General features: G+C 44.9%; 1 protein-coding gene across 3 annotated transcripts in view; it reads left to right on the top strand.

The window, feature by feature from the left end:
• The window catches only part of Masp1 (MBL associated serine protease 1), a 66,414-nt gene that overhangs the window by 26,037 nt on the left and 23,480 nt on the right, over positions 1-16,897 (top strand). For 2 of the 3 annotated variants that reach the window (XM_021636168.2, XM_021636167.2), the window contains exons 4-8: positions 1,322-1,453; positions 3,676-3,872; positions 9,618-9,765; positions 10,965-11,083; positions 12,003-12,081. In XM_021636168.2, coding sequence (XP_021491843.1) covers positions 1,322-1,453; positions 3,676-3,872; positions 9,618-9,765; positions 10,965-11,083; positions 12,003-12,081 — 675 coding nt within the window. Of the gene's footprint in view, positions 1-1,321; positions 1,454-3,675; positions 3,873-9,617; positions 9,766-10,964; positions 11,084-12,002; positions 12,082-14,705; positions 16,694-16,897 lie in introns of those variants that run through there. The other variant, XM_021636169.2, reaches the window with a different exon arrangement.

Genomic DNA, 16,897 nt, shown 5'->3' with positions numbered 1-16,897 from the left:
CAGTGGCTTGCTGCATTTTTTTCCATCCCAGATCCGCCTGCTCAGCCAGCCACTACTCATTAGATACATCCCAAAGTATTGGCAGACATCATTATACCGCTTCCTAGTGCAACACCTGTTAACAATATTTTGTTTTGTTTTGTTTGCTGTACAGTATATATCTATAATGAAATGTGCAAACCTTACATATGCATTTGTTGTATTTTGAAAAAAATACATATACTTTTGTGTACGATCCTGGTATTTTTGTCCAATTAATCCCTTTGCTCCCCAATTTTCTCACGGTAAACAACTGTTCTTTTTCTTTCTCTTCTTCTTTTTCTTTTTCTTCTTCTCCTTCTGTAGATTATTTTTGCTTCCAAAATGTCACATAAAGAAGCACACAGAAAATATAGTGGGGATGTGATTGTTTTTATACTGAGTACAATGTGTCTAAGACTTAAGAATTTTGTTGTAGCTCCCTGACAGAAATATGTTCTGTTGTATGAATACACTGTAATGTTTTTTCCATTTCCCATTGAGGGATAACTAAGTTTCACTTATTTCTTTACACCCCTTAATGAAGGTTCTTTCAGCCTTTTTGTGACTATATGGTTTCCTATTTATTTGTGAATATCTAGACGCAGAATCACTGGATTGAGAACAGCTGTGTTTAGTCTTATAAGAAATTGCCAGATTTTCTCTAAACAATTATATAATTTGTCTATCAGTGTATGACATTTCTGATGGCTCCATGTCCTCATCCACATTAAATGTTGTCAACCATTTTGTCCTCATTTTAATTTACTCTGGTGAATGTGTGTGGCTTGAACTGTATCCCCTGATGATTAATAATTGTAGACATCTTTTTTTTAATACTTACTGGCCATTGGTATGCTTCTGTAGGAGAAATAGATTTTCAAATATCTAGGACAGGAATGATCTATATCAGGGACAGAGGGGGTAGGGATATGGTAGTAAGCCAAGCTCTGGAAGAAAGCCCTCTCCCCAAGTTTCTGTCTCAGTTTCATCATCCTGAGGATGGTAAGACTGTAGCAGTGTGGCACTCACGATAACCAAGTTGTGGCAATTGCCTCTACCAAGACTCAGACTGCCCAGGTACAAGCCTAGCTCTCTGATCCTGGACAAGTTGCCTAAGGTCTCTGTGTTCTGCTTACCTCATTGGACAAATGGAGATAATGACCAGCTCTGGGCTTTGCACAGGATTAAGGGAAAGATAAGCATGACCCTCTGCAAACAATGAAGGAACTTAAGAGTTTTAGAAGTGTGGCTTAATCATCACACATGCAGTGACTGATGAGAGGCGCTGTCTGTCCCACAGATGTGGATGAGTGCAAGGAGAGGGAAGACGAAGAGCTGTCCTGTGACCACCACTGCCACAACTACATCGGCGGCTACTACTGCTCCTGCCGCTTTGGCTACATCCTCCACACCGACAACAGGACCTGCCGAGGTAGGGCCTAGGGATGACGCTGTGCTGTGTTGTGATGTGCGGCACACTCCAACAAGATCAGGTGACACACAGGTGCATAGTACAAACAATTAAAAAAATAAGTCAGGATGGAGAGAGAGTTCGCTGGGTAAAGAGCTAGCTGATACACACACACACACACACACACACACACACACACACCAAATCTAACAAAAATGAAATGGTGACCTCCAGGTTCAGGGAGAGACCAAGAGAGGGAGACAACTGACATTGAATCTGTATCATATTGCACAGGTATGCCACCTGCATTTACCCCACATACTAGAAAGAGAGACGAGACAGAGAAGCAAAGACACACACACACACACAAAGAGAGATGGAGAGACAGAGAGAGAGAGAGAGAGCGGTGCTAACCCCACTAGGAGCCCGGGGCCCCATTGTCAGAGGAGCATCTGAGAAGCCCCTGGAGTCAAGCTTCCTTTCCTGGGCAGAAAGTCTGCTCCACGTGTTTCTGTCTCCTCTCCTACTGCAAGCAGCCAACCTGGGCCAGATATGAGAAACCTGGGCTTTCCAGTCCACTCTCTCTGAGCCATAAATTCAACCAAAGTTTCCTTTTTCTTCTTTGTTTCGGTAGCCCCTCTGTCCCTCTCTAACAGAGAGAACCACAGACCAAAGAACGGGCGAGGGGGGGAGAGGATAAAGACGGCGGGAAAGCAGCCCATTCCTTCTGTTGCTATATCGTCTTCTACCATCATGACTTCTGCTTTGGTATTTCAGTTTGGGGCAGAGATGGCAATCCAGGAGTATTCCCTGGGCTAACGGGGTGACAGTCACATGAGTGTTTATGTGAAGTAAATGCTACCCTTGCTGTGCTTACATAAAGGGAGCATGGCCACAGAATATTCAGACCTGAGCTGTCCTCGAGAAGTGACAAACGCTTCCCTTGGCAGAAGTAAAGAACGGTGAAAGAAGCTCATTCCACACAGGGTGAACAGATTCTAAAATGATGTGGAGGTGTGGTAGAGCTTAGGACACTTAGGAAACTGCCCGTGGGTTAGTACCACTGGCTAAGGTCTGTGCCTCTGAGTCCACAGGAGCGGGCTCCCTGGAGGAAGCCAAGGCTCCAGACAAAGTTCTTTACTTCCTCCGTCAGAACTCGCTGAATGAAGCCATATGCCTTCTGAACAAACCCATCAGTATAAAGCAATATCTTTTAAAAGACAGTTTTCTCAAAGAGAATTATGAAAGCTCAGGGTCAAGATTTCTCACCTTTTTTTCATTCTAAAAACCTTCAAAAATACTACAGATATGCTATGTATCTCTTTATGACCCACACGTCAGTCTCTGAGCTGTGAATAAGAATGAGATTTCTCCCCTCAAGAACCATCCCCAATCCTCATGAGGGTGAGACTTCTCCATGAGAATGCTTGAGGTAGCAAGTGAAAACAGATGGGAAGTCAAGAGGCCTCATTCCGCAGTCCGTTTTGGAACTTTACATTAGTCATGCTTGCTGTTCTGGGCTACTGTTTCCTCATTTGCAAAACGAACAGGATGAGCAAAGGCTTATAAAACATGGACACGCCAGGCCTGGAAGGGGCCAGCCCAAGGGCCAAGGTTCAGAAGCTTATGATAGGCTAAGTCATGGCCAGGCTTCCAAGGAACTGGATGTTGGATAGCAGGAAAAAATGCAGAATCCTGGGGCTCACAAAACTTAGTTTAGTGAGGGACAAGGAGTCAGTAAAAGAGTATATGACATGATGTCAAAAAAGAAAGGACCTGTGCAAGCATAAAGGGAAAAGCAGGGGCTGGGCAGTGAGGATGTGTGGGGAGGACAGTGGGGAGTGGGAGGGACCATTCTTAGGGTGACTTTGAGCACACATCTCGAAGAAGTCTGAGCAAAGGAGAAAGCAAGCCCCAAAGAGCTCCATCCCAGCACCTGACCCCATCATCTCAAAACTGTCCTTTCTCAGAGTGGCTGGCTCCCCCTGCCACAGGATCCCATGGCAAAGGTTACCATCTAGGGTAAACCCATACAGAAAGAGACTTAGAAGGTCTGCAATTGAGTCTTGACGGCAGATTTTCCCACAGGTGACAGTGGGTGAACCATTACCCTCCACTGAGTTTCAGTTTCTCAGTAAAACGGGGATTCCTCCTCTGCTTACCTCCTGGGAACACTAGAAAGATCACACAGTGACTGGATCTGTGCCAACGCTGTGCCGTTTTCTCTGTTTTGTTTTCCACAGTGGAGTGCAGTGGCAATCTCTTTACCCAGAGGACAGGCACAATCACCAGCCCCGATTACCCCAACCCTTACCCCAAGAGCTCTGAATGCTCCTACACCATCGACCTGGAGGATGGCTTCATGGTCAGCCTGCAGTTTGAGGACATTTTTGACATTGAGGACCATCCTGAGGTGACCTGTCCTTATGACTACATTAAGGTAAGCATGTAATGGCTGTTTGACCCAAAGATACATCTTGGCTCAATCAGGAAAAATCAACATTCTGGCCTTTGGCTTTTTATCTTCTCTTAGGAGAGGAAGCTAAGCCACCAGCTTCCCTCTGTTATGTTATAGAATACTAAATAATCCCTATATTATTCCCATTATTATTTTAAATAATATCATCATTTAAAATGCCATCTTGGTTTCATCAGATCCAGATTGGGATCTCCTCTGATCCCCGACTGGCTCCCTGGTCAACAGGAAGGTTGTGAATCACAAGTCAAATCTGTATTTTAGAAAAGTCCCCTGAGCCAGATTCAGCGTTATGGAATGCATGCTGTGCACTCACGTAGGGCCTTGCTCTGTTGCTTTGTTCAATGTGCCACAGCTGCCATCCTAAACTTCTGAACAAGGTGCTAATGTTTTTGGTTTCTGCTAGATCCCATATGTAACACAGGTGGTTGTGTTTGAGGGAAGAGACAATTATAAAGGCAATAATGAGGGAAGAAAATGTCCAAAGCCAATAACTCTTTCATTTGAGGTTATTCTGATAGTATCGTTCAAATGCAAGGTAACTAAATTTGAGCTTTGGCTAGGATAGTGGGAAAAACAGTTCTCAGACATGTGGGGAGAAAATCAGAAGTTCCTAGAGTTCCAGCTAAAGTGTCCAAGTGAAGGCGACTATTCGGTTCTGATTTAAGGGAAGATGCCGAACCTGAGAGAAATAAAGGTGCCACCAAGTATGTGGATAGGTGCTTATCTAAGCCCTGTGGATACTGAGCTGTTCAACAAAACAAAAGACATAGAAACTGGAATCCATGAGTTCTCAGAGCTAGACTAAGGGAGCAGAGCCATCAGTGAGGTCTGAAAGGGAGCTGTCAGCAGCATCAGAAACCCAGAAACCCCTGTGAGAAAGCTCAAGAACTTAGTGCATCAGAAGCTAAAAGGGAGCTTGGCCGCAGGTGACACGGCAGGAAACACAGGGACATATTTATGTTGCTGCAGAGTAATGTGCTCCCAACACAACAGCTTGCGACCACTCTTACCGCACACTTTGGTAGACCAGAAGTCCCAATAGGCTCTATTGGCTCTCTCCTTAGCATTTCATGGGACTAAAATCAAGATGCTAATTTGATGGCATTCTTACGTTGGCGTGAGGCTCTGGGAAACAAACCACTTCCAACATCATCTGGCAGCAGAATTTTATCCCTGGCTTTTGGAGGACTAAAATCCCACACTGGTGCCAGAGCTGCTTTCACTTTCTTCCATATTGCTCCCTGAGGAGTCCCTCTTGTCAGCCTCATGAAACCTAAAGTCTTCTGTACAGTAAAGGAAACCACAGGACTAGTCAAGAGGCATCAGTATGGCAACAAATCTGTACTGAACATCTGACAGGATTAATGTCTAAAATATACAGAGAACTCAAAAAACTAAACACAAAACACCAACAACCCAACTTAAAAAAAAAAGGACCAGAATAGAGAACTCAAAAGAAGAATCACAAATGAAATGACTAACACAATTTTTTAAGTGTTCAACACCCTTTGCCACTTGAGAAAAGCAAGTGAAATTACTGAGATTTTTATCTTGCCACATTCAGAAATGGCTAAGATCCAGAGAGCAAATGACAATAATTGCTATGAGGTTGTGATGAAAGAGGAAGGCATATTCACCATTAGTGGGAGTATAAATTGATACAGCCACAAGGAAAAATCAGTGTAGAACAGTGGTTCTCAACCTATAGGTCATGACCCCCTTAAAGATCAAAGGACCCTTCACAAGGGTCATCTAAGACTAACCAAACTGACAGATATTTACAATTCATAACAGTTGCAAATTTTGTAGTTATGAAGGAGCAACAAAAATAATTTTGTGGTTGGGAGGTCACCACAATATGAAGAACTACAGTAAAGTTTTGCAGCGTTAAGGTTGAGAACCCTGTTTGCCTGCCTTTGGATCCCTTTCCCCTAGCTGGACTGCCTTGCCTGGCCTTGGTGGGAAAGGATGCACTTAGTCTCATGCAACTTGAGGTGCCAGGGTGGGTTGGTACCCATGAGGATGTCTTCCCTTCTCTGAGGAGGAGAGGGGAGAATGAGAGGAGGGAGATGTGAGTATGGGACTGGGAGGAGAAGAGGGAGAGAGACTGTGATCAGGTTATAAACTGAATGAATACATACATACATACATACATACATACATACATACATAAATGGACGGATGGGTGGGTGATGGAAACAAAGAAGGTTGAAAAACCACTAGTCTAGAGGTGCCTCAAGAACCAAAAGCTGAATTACTATATGATCCAGTTATCATGCTCATTACTATCTGTTCAAAGGAGTCTGTATTCTACTGTAGAGATAATTAATCATCCAAGTTCATTGCTGGTCTGTTCACAATTGCTAGAACATGGAAAAAGCCTAGATTTCCATCAACTGATAAAAATAAAAATGTGTAATGAAAATGTGTTACGTATATACATTGGAATTCTATTCAGCTATAAAGAAGAATGAAAGTAAATGGATGGAACTGGAAAAAAAATCATTGAGTGAAGTAACCCAGTCCCAGAAAGACAAGCATTACGTTTTCCCTCTCATATGTGATGTTAACTAAGAATGTTTAGATAAGTGTGACTAATCTGGAGTAAGTGCGGAAGCCAGGAAACTAGAATGGGGCCATGGCAGGGTGAGAGCTTAAGGGAGGCAGAGAGCAGAGGACGGGTGATATGGGAATGAAAGGAGATACTGGGGAGAAAGGCTTGAGTGGGTGAGGAGGTTAGGAGGGTAAGGCACGGGATGGATAGGGAAGGTGTGCTCGCTAATCTTATGTCAACCTGACACAGGCTAGCTCATCTGAAAGCAGGGAACGCCAACTGAGAAAAGCCCTCCAATAAGATTAGGCAGTAGGCAAGCCTATAGAGCATTTTCTTAATTAGTAACTGATGGGAAAGGGGCCCGCCCATTGTGAGGGGGGTCATCCCTGGGCTGGGAGTCCTGGATTCTATAGGAAAGCAGGATGAGCAAGCCATGGAGAGCAAGCCAGTAAGCAGCATTTCTCCACAACCTCTGCACCAGCTTCTCAGGTTCCTTCCTGCTCGAGTTTCTGTCCTGACTTCCTTCAATAATGAACAGGGATGTATAGATATAAGCCAAATAAATTTTTTCCAGTTTGTTTTTGGCAGTGGCGTTTTGTCACAGCAATGTAACCTTCATGAAGACAAAAGAAATGATTAACACTAAAGATGCTTGACAGAGCCATATGAAGATGCACTATTTCAGAGGCTTTGTATTATTTCTTTGTTTGTGTGTTTATTTATTTATTTAATACACAAGGGTTTAAATGGCATTACCCAAATAGGGGACTGATGCTCTTCTCAGAAGCCATAGGGCTCAAACAAAAACAACCCAGTGGCACGCGTAGGATACCACCCTTTGAGTTACTATTCAGATCCTATAGACCCTCAGTAAACAAAAGGCTATTGTCGCTTGCTCTTCGCTACCCATCAGAACTAAATAATAAGAGACCCTCTTACTGAAAACACCATACACTTGAGTCATCGGGCATGGAGAAGTCAATCTGGTCCTTACCTAGAAGTTCCTTTCTTATTGGCTCGTTTTCACAGTGCCTGTGGTGCTGCTGAGGAGAGCAGTCACCAGCAGTCATGCGCCGATGGGAACCTTGTGATCTATAATAGTATTCTTGCAAGATACACCCTTGGGTGCAATAGCGGCATACACGTTAATGGGGTGACCAGCTGCTTTGTAATTGACTTAAGGCTCACCCCACAAGACAATACGCAGGCCTCGCCCTGTAAAGTTGACAAAGAACTTTTGCTTGGGAAGGTCATGGACCTCAGCAAAGAGCCCACTACTATCATCTTGTTAAATGGACATACTGCCACACCGCCTTCTAAAGACTTCTCTCTATGCCCATAGGTGAGTGATGCCCTCAACCTGTATCACAGAAGCTTCTTTTTTCACAATGGGCTGTGAGTGATACAGAGACTCACAACTGGTCAGAGGGTAGGAAATGAGTAACTGCACTCAGGCCTAAATGGTCACCTACAGAGATCTAGAAGGACTGCTGCAAAACAGTATCCTCTGGACATGACAGGGCTCTTTCACTCCTGAACTCACAGTCGCTGTAGTTGCTTCTGTGAGACCTGTACATGAGCCAGTCAAAAGTCCATCGTAGAGGAGGGAGGCGATCACAAATTCCCCCGTTCTAGCTCAGGAGCTTTGGCAGTTGAAGGCTACTAAGATAAACCTTGTTTTCTTTACGGAAGTGGCCCCTGGTAGGTCACCTGTGCTATAATGAACGGCCCCACAACGCACATATGGATGGCACTGATTAGACTCCGTGATTATGGAAAGAGGACATTCATTATGTTGGAAAGGAGATGTGGTGGGCTTGGGTAGAGTCGGAAGGGATGTGAGGGGCAATTATAACCAAAACACACCGTAGATATGCAAAATCCTCAAAGAATTTAAAAAACATAACATTTCAAAGTCTCTCTAGTTGCAAAGAAGGAAGAAGAGCATGCTGACTGTCTTGGATTACTACATATTGTGTTTCAGGAGCTCAGTGTGAGATATCAAGATACTGAACGTCTTGAAGTATCATTTCCTCTGTCCTGCGCAAAATGATGTCACCCAGGATGACAGGCATTACTAATGCCAACACTGGAGTCCTGCTTCTGAGGGATAAACAAGGAAGGAGTTAAGGACTGGGGGTTGAGCTTTCTGAATCAGTCAGTGGTGCTTGAGGCTACATCCTCTGTTCTACTGCCTCCATTTTAGCCAGAACCTATGGCCTCTGTCCTGCTCATCTGCAGCTTTCCCAGCTGGTGCTCTTGCTCCACTCTTGCTCCACTCTTGCTCCTGCCTCATCTGTTTCCCCACAGCATAGAACGTTGTAGCAAACATATCAGACCAGGACTGGACATGGAATTAAGCTAAACTCCTCAACAAAGTAAGACCCTTGCCAGTGTGTCCAGCCTCATGCCATTCTAGCCATACTGGCTTCTCCTGCTTTTCAAGCCTGCCAAGATCTTTCTCACCTTTGGCCTCGATTGTTACATATGCTGTTTTTCTTTCTTTTGTTTTCTTTTGTTTTGTTTTGTTTTCTGCCTAGAAAGCAGTCTTTTTTTTTCTTCTACTCATCCTATGGGTCAAATTTAATGTCACTTCGTCATAGACAACTAAAGTTGTCAGTTACTATGTTTCCATTACACAAATGATGATGTCTATAGGTTATATAATTTACATATGTATATATATTCTATATACTTCAATACTGGAATTATAAAATATGACACATGTTCTTTTTACATATATTATACATGCTCATAACTACTTTGTGTATTTATTGTTGGTCACCCCAGTAAGCAACAGATTCTTTGAAAGTGGGAACCTTTCCTATTTTGTGTACTGTTCAAGACTGTCCACAAAATGTTTTATCTTTAATCACACCATTACTAACTTGCTTTGTTAACTCCAGAGGCCACTGAAATTATGACAAAAATCGACATAAAGCCATTTGGCTATTGGTAAGTCTACAAAAAACAGGAGTGTATAATATGAATTCACATTAGGATTTCCAGAAAATTCCAGCACTCATTTGCCTAAAGCAGGACCTGCACTACTCAGATGTGATATCTTTCTCTCTCTCTCTCCTCCCTCTCTGTATATATATATATATATATATATATATATATATATATATATATTATATTGCTTTTTGTAGATTAAAGCTGGTCCAAAAGTATGGGGCCCCTTCTGTGGAGAGAAATCCCCAGAACCAATCAGCACCCAGAGTCACAGTGTCCAGATCCTATTTCGCAGCGACAACTCAGGAGAGAACCGAGGCTGGAGGCTCTCCTACAGGGCGGAAGGTAACCTCCCCCCTTCCCAGGTCACACTGAGCCACTGTGTTCTGTGCTCACAAAGAGGGTTGTTGAGGGAGGAGGGATGCAGTCCAAGCTGGAGGGCCTAGTGGGACTCTGGCTGAGAAACTGGGAACCAAGATATAGCTCCTGGCTGAGTTTCCCACCTATAAAAAGAGAGTGGGCACCAGAGAGATTGAACTCATACTCAAGACTGGCGATGCTTTAGCATCCTGTAGAGACTGAAAAAAGATTGTGTTTCTCTTTCCCCCTCATATGGAGATCTGTTAGGCTGAGAGGACCTCCCAACCCCGGCTGTCTCCAAACGTGGGCCCGGAACTCGTGGGCCCGGAACTCGTGGGCCCGGAGCTCCGGAGCTCTGAGGATTTCACTGTAGAGATCTGTCTCTACGTGGGCCCCTGGCTCGACACAGCCTACAGCCCCCATTCCTAGTGCTCCAAGGCAGCTAGTTCCCACACAAACCCAGAGGGACTTTTGTGACTCAATAAGTCTGTAATAACTCAAGGAAAAAGAGGGTAGACCCCAACCGGGAGCAACCGACCATCTTCATAAAACCAGGAAGCCTGGCTCTGCCCACATTGTCACATCTAGGGCATCGTGGGGAGAGAAGTGACAGGAAATTAACAAAAGAAGGTTTGTCCGTGAGGAAGCATGATGGTTAGGCCCAGGCACTGAGGTTCTTGTCAGGCTAGGCCTCCTGATGAAAAGCAGAAGCATCTGACCATAGCCCCTTGGTGCCCTGGGAAAAGCAAGTGACCGCAGTATTCCTGATTAGCCAGTGAGTGAGAAATGCCAGGGCACACATTTCAACTGAAGGAAGACCTTGATTATTTAACCGGGGGTATCTGCGAGTACAGACGGTGTGTGTGTGTGTGTGTGTGTGTGTGTGTGTGTGTGTGTGTGTGTGTAGCAAGGGCCTTTAATGTTTCTCCACTCTCTGAGGGTTCATAAATTTATTTGGTTGATCCCTTCACTTTACAAATGAAGAAATGGAAGACCGCATTAGAAAATGACTCACTCCTGCTTTCAAACATCTTGTGTCTAGACAGCCAGTCCTGTTGTTTCCACCTCATTTCAGGCCTTGCTTCCTAGGTGCAGGCCCTTTGCTGGCGTTTTGTTTTGTTTTGTTTTGTTTGCTTTTTTTCTTGTTTTTGTCACCAGCTGTCTTTTCATTTGCTTCCTGCCAGGAAATGAGTGCCCAAAGCTACAACCTCCTGCATACGGGAAAGTAGAGCCCTTGCAAGCCCTGTATTCCTTCAAAGACCAAGTGCTCATCAGCTGTGACACGGGCTACAAAGTGCTAAAGGTGCAAAACCCTGGCTGGGAAGAAGAGTGTGTGGGCCGGGAAGAGGAGTATGTGGACCGGAAAAACTCCCCTATGGCGTCCGAGCGGCCATACTTTCAGCCAAGTATTTGCCAGCATCCTGTTAAGCTTCCCAAAGACTCCAGAAATTCAAAATAATGCATTTCTGCCACCTCTCACTGCAGGAAAAGGCACAAAAGTAGTTTACCAGGACATGAGTTGGCCTGGATTTTTAAATATGGGTCCATGTAATCAGGGACAACAACCTTAAGAAAGTTCATCAGAGGTGGAGTGGCGCAGTGCTGAAAGAGAAGCAAGGCACGCCCCCTCACTGCCACCCTCCAAAGTGGCGGTCCACCTACACTTTCAGAACAGCCGTAGTGAGAAAGTACAGTTCCCCCTTGCCGAGCCTTGGGGCGGGGACCAGTGGGTTGGTATTTGTATGTTCCGCAGGTGAGCCCAAGGTACAGCCAAAGCTAGAAGCCCACTGCCTTGGAGGGATTGTCCTCAAGAAGGGGCGGGATCAGCAGCAGCAGCAACACGGAGCTTGTCAGAACTATGACACACTGAACTGGAGTTCTGGTGGCAGGGATGGAGTTTTGGTGGCAGGGACCAGCAGTCTGTCTCCGCTAGCCCTCTCTAGGTGACGCTGACTGCTTGCTCTAGTTGAGAACTACTGCCCTAAAACTAGAGTTAAAACGATCCTTTTCTTTCCTCTAGAGGCAATTGCGCATGCCCAGAGTATAAGTAGGGCTCACAAAGTGAACATCTGTCTCTTCCTTCTGGGCAAGTTTGCCTTTGGGACTCATTGGGGGAATTCCCAGTTGAAGATAGCCAGGTTTGAAATCTGAGTTATCTTGGTAAGGAAGTATGTGCTAACCCACTCCCTCCTTCTTCCCACGCCCTTCTGGCTTCTTTTCAGGATAACGAGGTAATGGACACGTTCCAAATTGAGTGTCTGAAAGACGGCACATGGAGTAACAAGATTCCCACCTGTAAAAGTAAGAACACCAAATGGATTGACTGTAGTGATGCATTTCTTCGTGGTGGGGTTAGAGCAATGACCATGCTGGGTTTAAAGCTTTGCCAGAGCTCCCTAAGAGGGATGGGCACAAACCGATAACCATGTAAGAGCCAGGTGAACAAATGAATATGAGAACCTGTTTCAGAAATAAGCTTTTGGAATCACACACACACACACAGACAGACACATACACACACACACACACACACACACGCACGCATGCACGCACGCGTGCTTTTTGATGGCCTGGCTTACTTTCTAAACACAAATTCCCCCCTACCCCCCACCTCGCCTACAGACAGGGTAGAAAATGTGGTGAAGGAGTATAAGCATATTCTCAACATCTGAAATGAGCTCAAGCTTGGGAACTGCAAGTGTGGGAACCTTGTTTGGCACTGACGCCCCGAGCAGAGTGGTGTTGGATGTTTACATGCTGATCAATCACCAAGTCTTCTGCTCATGACTCGGAGCTTTGTGGGGAGGGCTGTGGGGTCAGCATAGAGGACTTATGTGAAGTAGAGGGCCCCAGCTCTGGCGACCCAGAGTTCTTGCCTGTGTACCCCCAACATATCATGTGACCATGGGCAAGATCTTTTACTCAAAAATAGAGACTTTGGGGTAGCTTTAATTCTAGAACATGTGCCAATGGTTCTAAAGAAGAATAATCCACATAAATTGTTTACTGAGTTTTGTGTTATATGTATATAATATTATATAAAACATTATGATAGTATATATTTTTAAATTACTACTCTATTACTCCCATAGCCATGTGAACTCAAATGTAAAACTTCAAAGGATCATGATTTTAGCAGCTATATATAGCATCAGTGTTAGGCAGAGTCAGGGGTGGAAGGAGGGCTGGGCCTTAGTTTAGAGTAGAGAATGAGAAATCAAGATACTATAGTCAATCTCATCAATTTCCATTTCATGACTTTCTGCTCTGTCTCCTTTCTTTCCTCCTAAACAGTTCCCGCCCAGCATTCAGACAGATCCCTCCCCTCTGTGCCCAAGGAATCCTGGCAGGAGGGCTCCCCCACCACCCCAGGCAAACCCCAGGCAGCACATAAAATCAAAATGTGCTTGCTTTCTTTTTCATTTGGTGAAGGGCTGTGAAGGGGAAAAACTGTCATTTTACAGCTTCAGTAATAGGTTCAGCACTCACTGGATGCCAGTACAGAGCCCTGTAGAAAATTCAGATGCAAAGACCAGGTCTCAGCCTGAGGGGCCTCATATGCTCCTCCAGTAGGTGGCCCAGTGGGCAACTTGTCCGGGTTCTGAGCTAGAACTGTACAGGGCAAAGCGAGGATTATTCTTAGGAAGATCAGTGGAGGTTTCTGTGTTCGGGACAGAACCAACTCTGGGGTCAGGAAGTTGTGGATTTAAATGCAGATTCTAGCAGTTGGGTGTGCCTAGGTAATTTGCTCTTTTGGCCTTACCCTCACTGTTCAAGACTGTGCTGACAATTAACTAGGTTCCTATCCACACAGTGCCTGAAGAGAGCCAGAATCATATTCAAGTGTAATTAGCACTTACTTGGACTCAGCCCATCCCCCAACAGTGGCAGCGCCTTTGTATCTCTGTTTCATAGTTTTGGAATGGAAAAAACGTGCTATTAATACCTTTCCCTGGTAAAAACACATGGGTTACCATAATGGGCGCCTTGACAGACTAAAGGCACTACCTAAGCTAGAAAGCCACAGAGCGTTTTGTCATGTTATATGAGAATTTGACCCAATTCATTTGTATTAAGTTAGATTAGGACTGGTACAGGTCTTAACCCCAAGCCAGCATCTTTGAGCCTCTGTGTCCTCCACTAGGTCCAAGGCAAGACATGCAAGTAAGACTGAATGTTCAAGGAGGGGTTGGAGACAGGCAAGAAAGTGTGCAAGGCGTGACTCTCCCTGTGCAGAGAAACCAGGGAGTCAGCTCACGTGGTAGTATGGCAATATGGAACACACAGGCCCTGGATCCGGTCTCTAGCACTGAATAAAGCAGACATAGTAGTGCTTGTTTGTAACAGTGGAGACAGGAAGAAAAGAAGGAAGGAAAAAGAAATGGAAAGGAAAGGAAAGGAAAGGAAAGGAAAGGAAAGGAAAGGAAAGGAAAGGAAAGGAAAGGAAAGGAAAGGAAAGGAAAGGAAAGGAAAGGAAAAGAGAAGGGGAAATGATAAGAATATACAAAAGAACACGAAGTGGGAATTATGGGCTGTTGTCCTGGCCCTGCTTCCACTCTGTGGTGACAAGTCCTGCTATATACTCTGAATGCCATCTGTCAAATAAGGATTCGGGCCAGATGAATGCCAAGCTCCCAGCCAGGGGCAGAATTTTATCTTCCTCTAGAGCCAGGATGTAAGACTATGTAAATTCTCAGAAATGAAACAAATTCAGCAGTCCCAAACTGTCCTTCACACTGGCTGTGCCTAACCTGCATTCTTACTCGGTTCTGGGAGAGTGGTGTCTGTATTTCCTGCATGAACTAGTTCTGCTTTGCTCGCTAATTTTTCTTTCTCTTCCTTTTCTCTTTCTCCCTCTCCCTCTCCCTCTCTCTGCCTTCTTCCTTTTGTCTCCTGATCCTACTTTGACTTCACCATGGTGACAGAAAGCGAGATCGATTTGGAGAACGAATTCGAGTCAGAACAAATGACAGAGTGAATGACAATGACGCGAACCCCACACAGTGCAGACATCCAAGAATGGATTACTTACAGAGACCCCCAACCCCAGAGCTCCCCGACCCTGCCCCATCCACCAGCACTCCATTGCCCACTTCAGTGTGGATTGGAATGGATGCCGAACAAGGTGGAGCAGCCTCATCAGCAGGAAGGGCTGCCTGCCTGACAAATTCTCTCTTAACAATTTACTCACCACTCAAACTTACTCCAAAAACCAATGAAAAGACAATGGGTGATTTTTTTTTTTTTTAATCACTAAGTGAACTATATTCTTCTCAAAGGAAAATATGTCCTTGGGTCAAAGACCACAAATTTACTATACAACCACGTGATCTAGATCAACATGGGCCCTGGCTACTGATCCACTCATACCATGAGTTTAAATGGGTCAAGATGCCAACTACTTAATGACTTTCAATTTTTTGACTTCTGTTACTGTCTTAACAACCATGGTTTATAAAATGAATAATAACACAGAGTGTGGATTGTTGAGACTCTGGATGTGTTCTCATTCAGAAAGTGTGTTTCCCAGCCACATATTTTAGGCTGAACTCCTACTGTCTTGAGGTTCTTTAAAGAACTACTGGGGCTTATACATTTTGTTTTTCTTAAAACTCACTATTAAAAACCGTAAAGAAATAAGCATCACATCTGGAGGCAGCAGTCCTCTGCTTGGGGTCACGGCTATAACTTGGCCATAAACAATGGTGAAGAAAGGGCTGGAGAACAGCAATGCATGCTACATGGTATTTGACAAGCCGATGTCTGCCTGAGCTCACCTATCAGAGGTCCCGCCTCTTAGTCAGTGATCCCCCAGTCTGGTGATTAGGTGGCCACTTGGTGAGGGCACAATCCTTCGAGTGTGGGTGGTGAGCATTTTGGAGGCTGAGGTGCTGTCTTAAGGTAGAGATGCCCCTGAGAGAGGAGATGGGATGGACACCAAACACAAATGTCATCTGGGCAAATGTTTGTTTGCCAGCCCACAAAGTATTCATAATCACTATGAGTTATGATCGAGGGACTGACAACTTAGGAGGAAGATCTGGTACAAGAGCAAACAGTTGTAATAACAACCAGTATAAGGTGTATATCACCTAAGGGACGTGAATGAACATTTCAAGGACACAAGAATATGACCTGTCCAGTTAACAGGGTTACAAGCGTTTTATGAAGAAGCGGTGTTTTGTCTTCGTGAGGTGGTGGTATGGAAACAAGGTACCCACATAGCAGAGGTGGCCCGAGCGATGCCTGTAAGGAGGAGGTGGCATACTGGGGAGTCTGAGGACATTGCAGTGAAAGAAAATGAGGCCAGGAGGTCATGGGGCCTAATCCTTGGTCTTGAGTACTGGGGTCAGCTGCTTGGTTTAGAGCCTAAGACAAAAACAAATGGCATAGTATGGAAAAAGCAAATGGCAGCAAGAAATGGCTGGAGAAGCAAGACATGGGAAAATACAGCTTATAGCAGAGTGGTGAGCAGGGCAGGCTGAGGAAAGGGAGAAGAGAAGAGCACTCTGACTCCAGATGTAGGAGTGGCCAAAGGCAAACAGAACAGGTCAAACCCCTACTCAGTTGACTAGGGACAGCTTCTGACGCATGCTAGTTGTGTCATGCGAGAGGCTTTAATGTTCTTGGGAAAGCCATCCTCTCTCAAAGGGACATGACTTTCTCCCTGTCCTTCTGCACATGGGAAAAAGGTCGCTCCTTCCACAGGGACTACAATCAAGCTGATGTGGCCCTCTGTCTTCTGTTTGTCACCCCCTCTCTCTGGCAAGCGTGTCAGTGAACAGAGTTAACATATCTGGGGCAATGTGAAAGTATGCCCTCTATTTAGAAAGTGTCTCCTGATAACACCAACCACTGAAGCACCGGGCCAAATGCTCAGTTTCTCGACTAGGGACAAGAGGGTTGGGTCATGAGGATTATTGAAGCCAATGGAACTTCCAGAAGGCTGGGGGGGTGGGTGGGGGAAGGGGGGAATGGTAGTACCAGTATCCAGGTACCCAACTAAGGGATTTCCTGAAGAGAGAATGAACATCTGCTTCCAGTATCATCAGGAGAATAAATTTAAATCTACTGACAGTTTTAAAAAGAAATTACTATCTTTTATTATCCTGGTTTT

This window comes from Meriones unguiculatus, chromosome 17 (assembly GCF_030254825.1).
Source record: "Meriones unguiculatus strain TT.TT164.6M chromosome 17, Bangor_MerUng_6.1, whole genome shotgun sequence".
Lineage (NCBI taxonomy): Eukaryota > Metazoa > Chordata > Mammalia > Rodentia > Muridae > Meriones > Meriones unguiculatus.
This window is presented reverse-complemented; position numbering and strand designations above follow the sequence as displayed.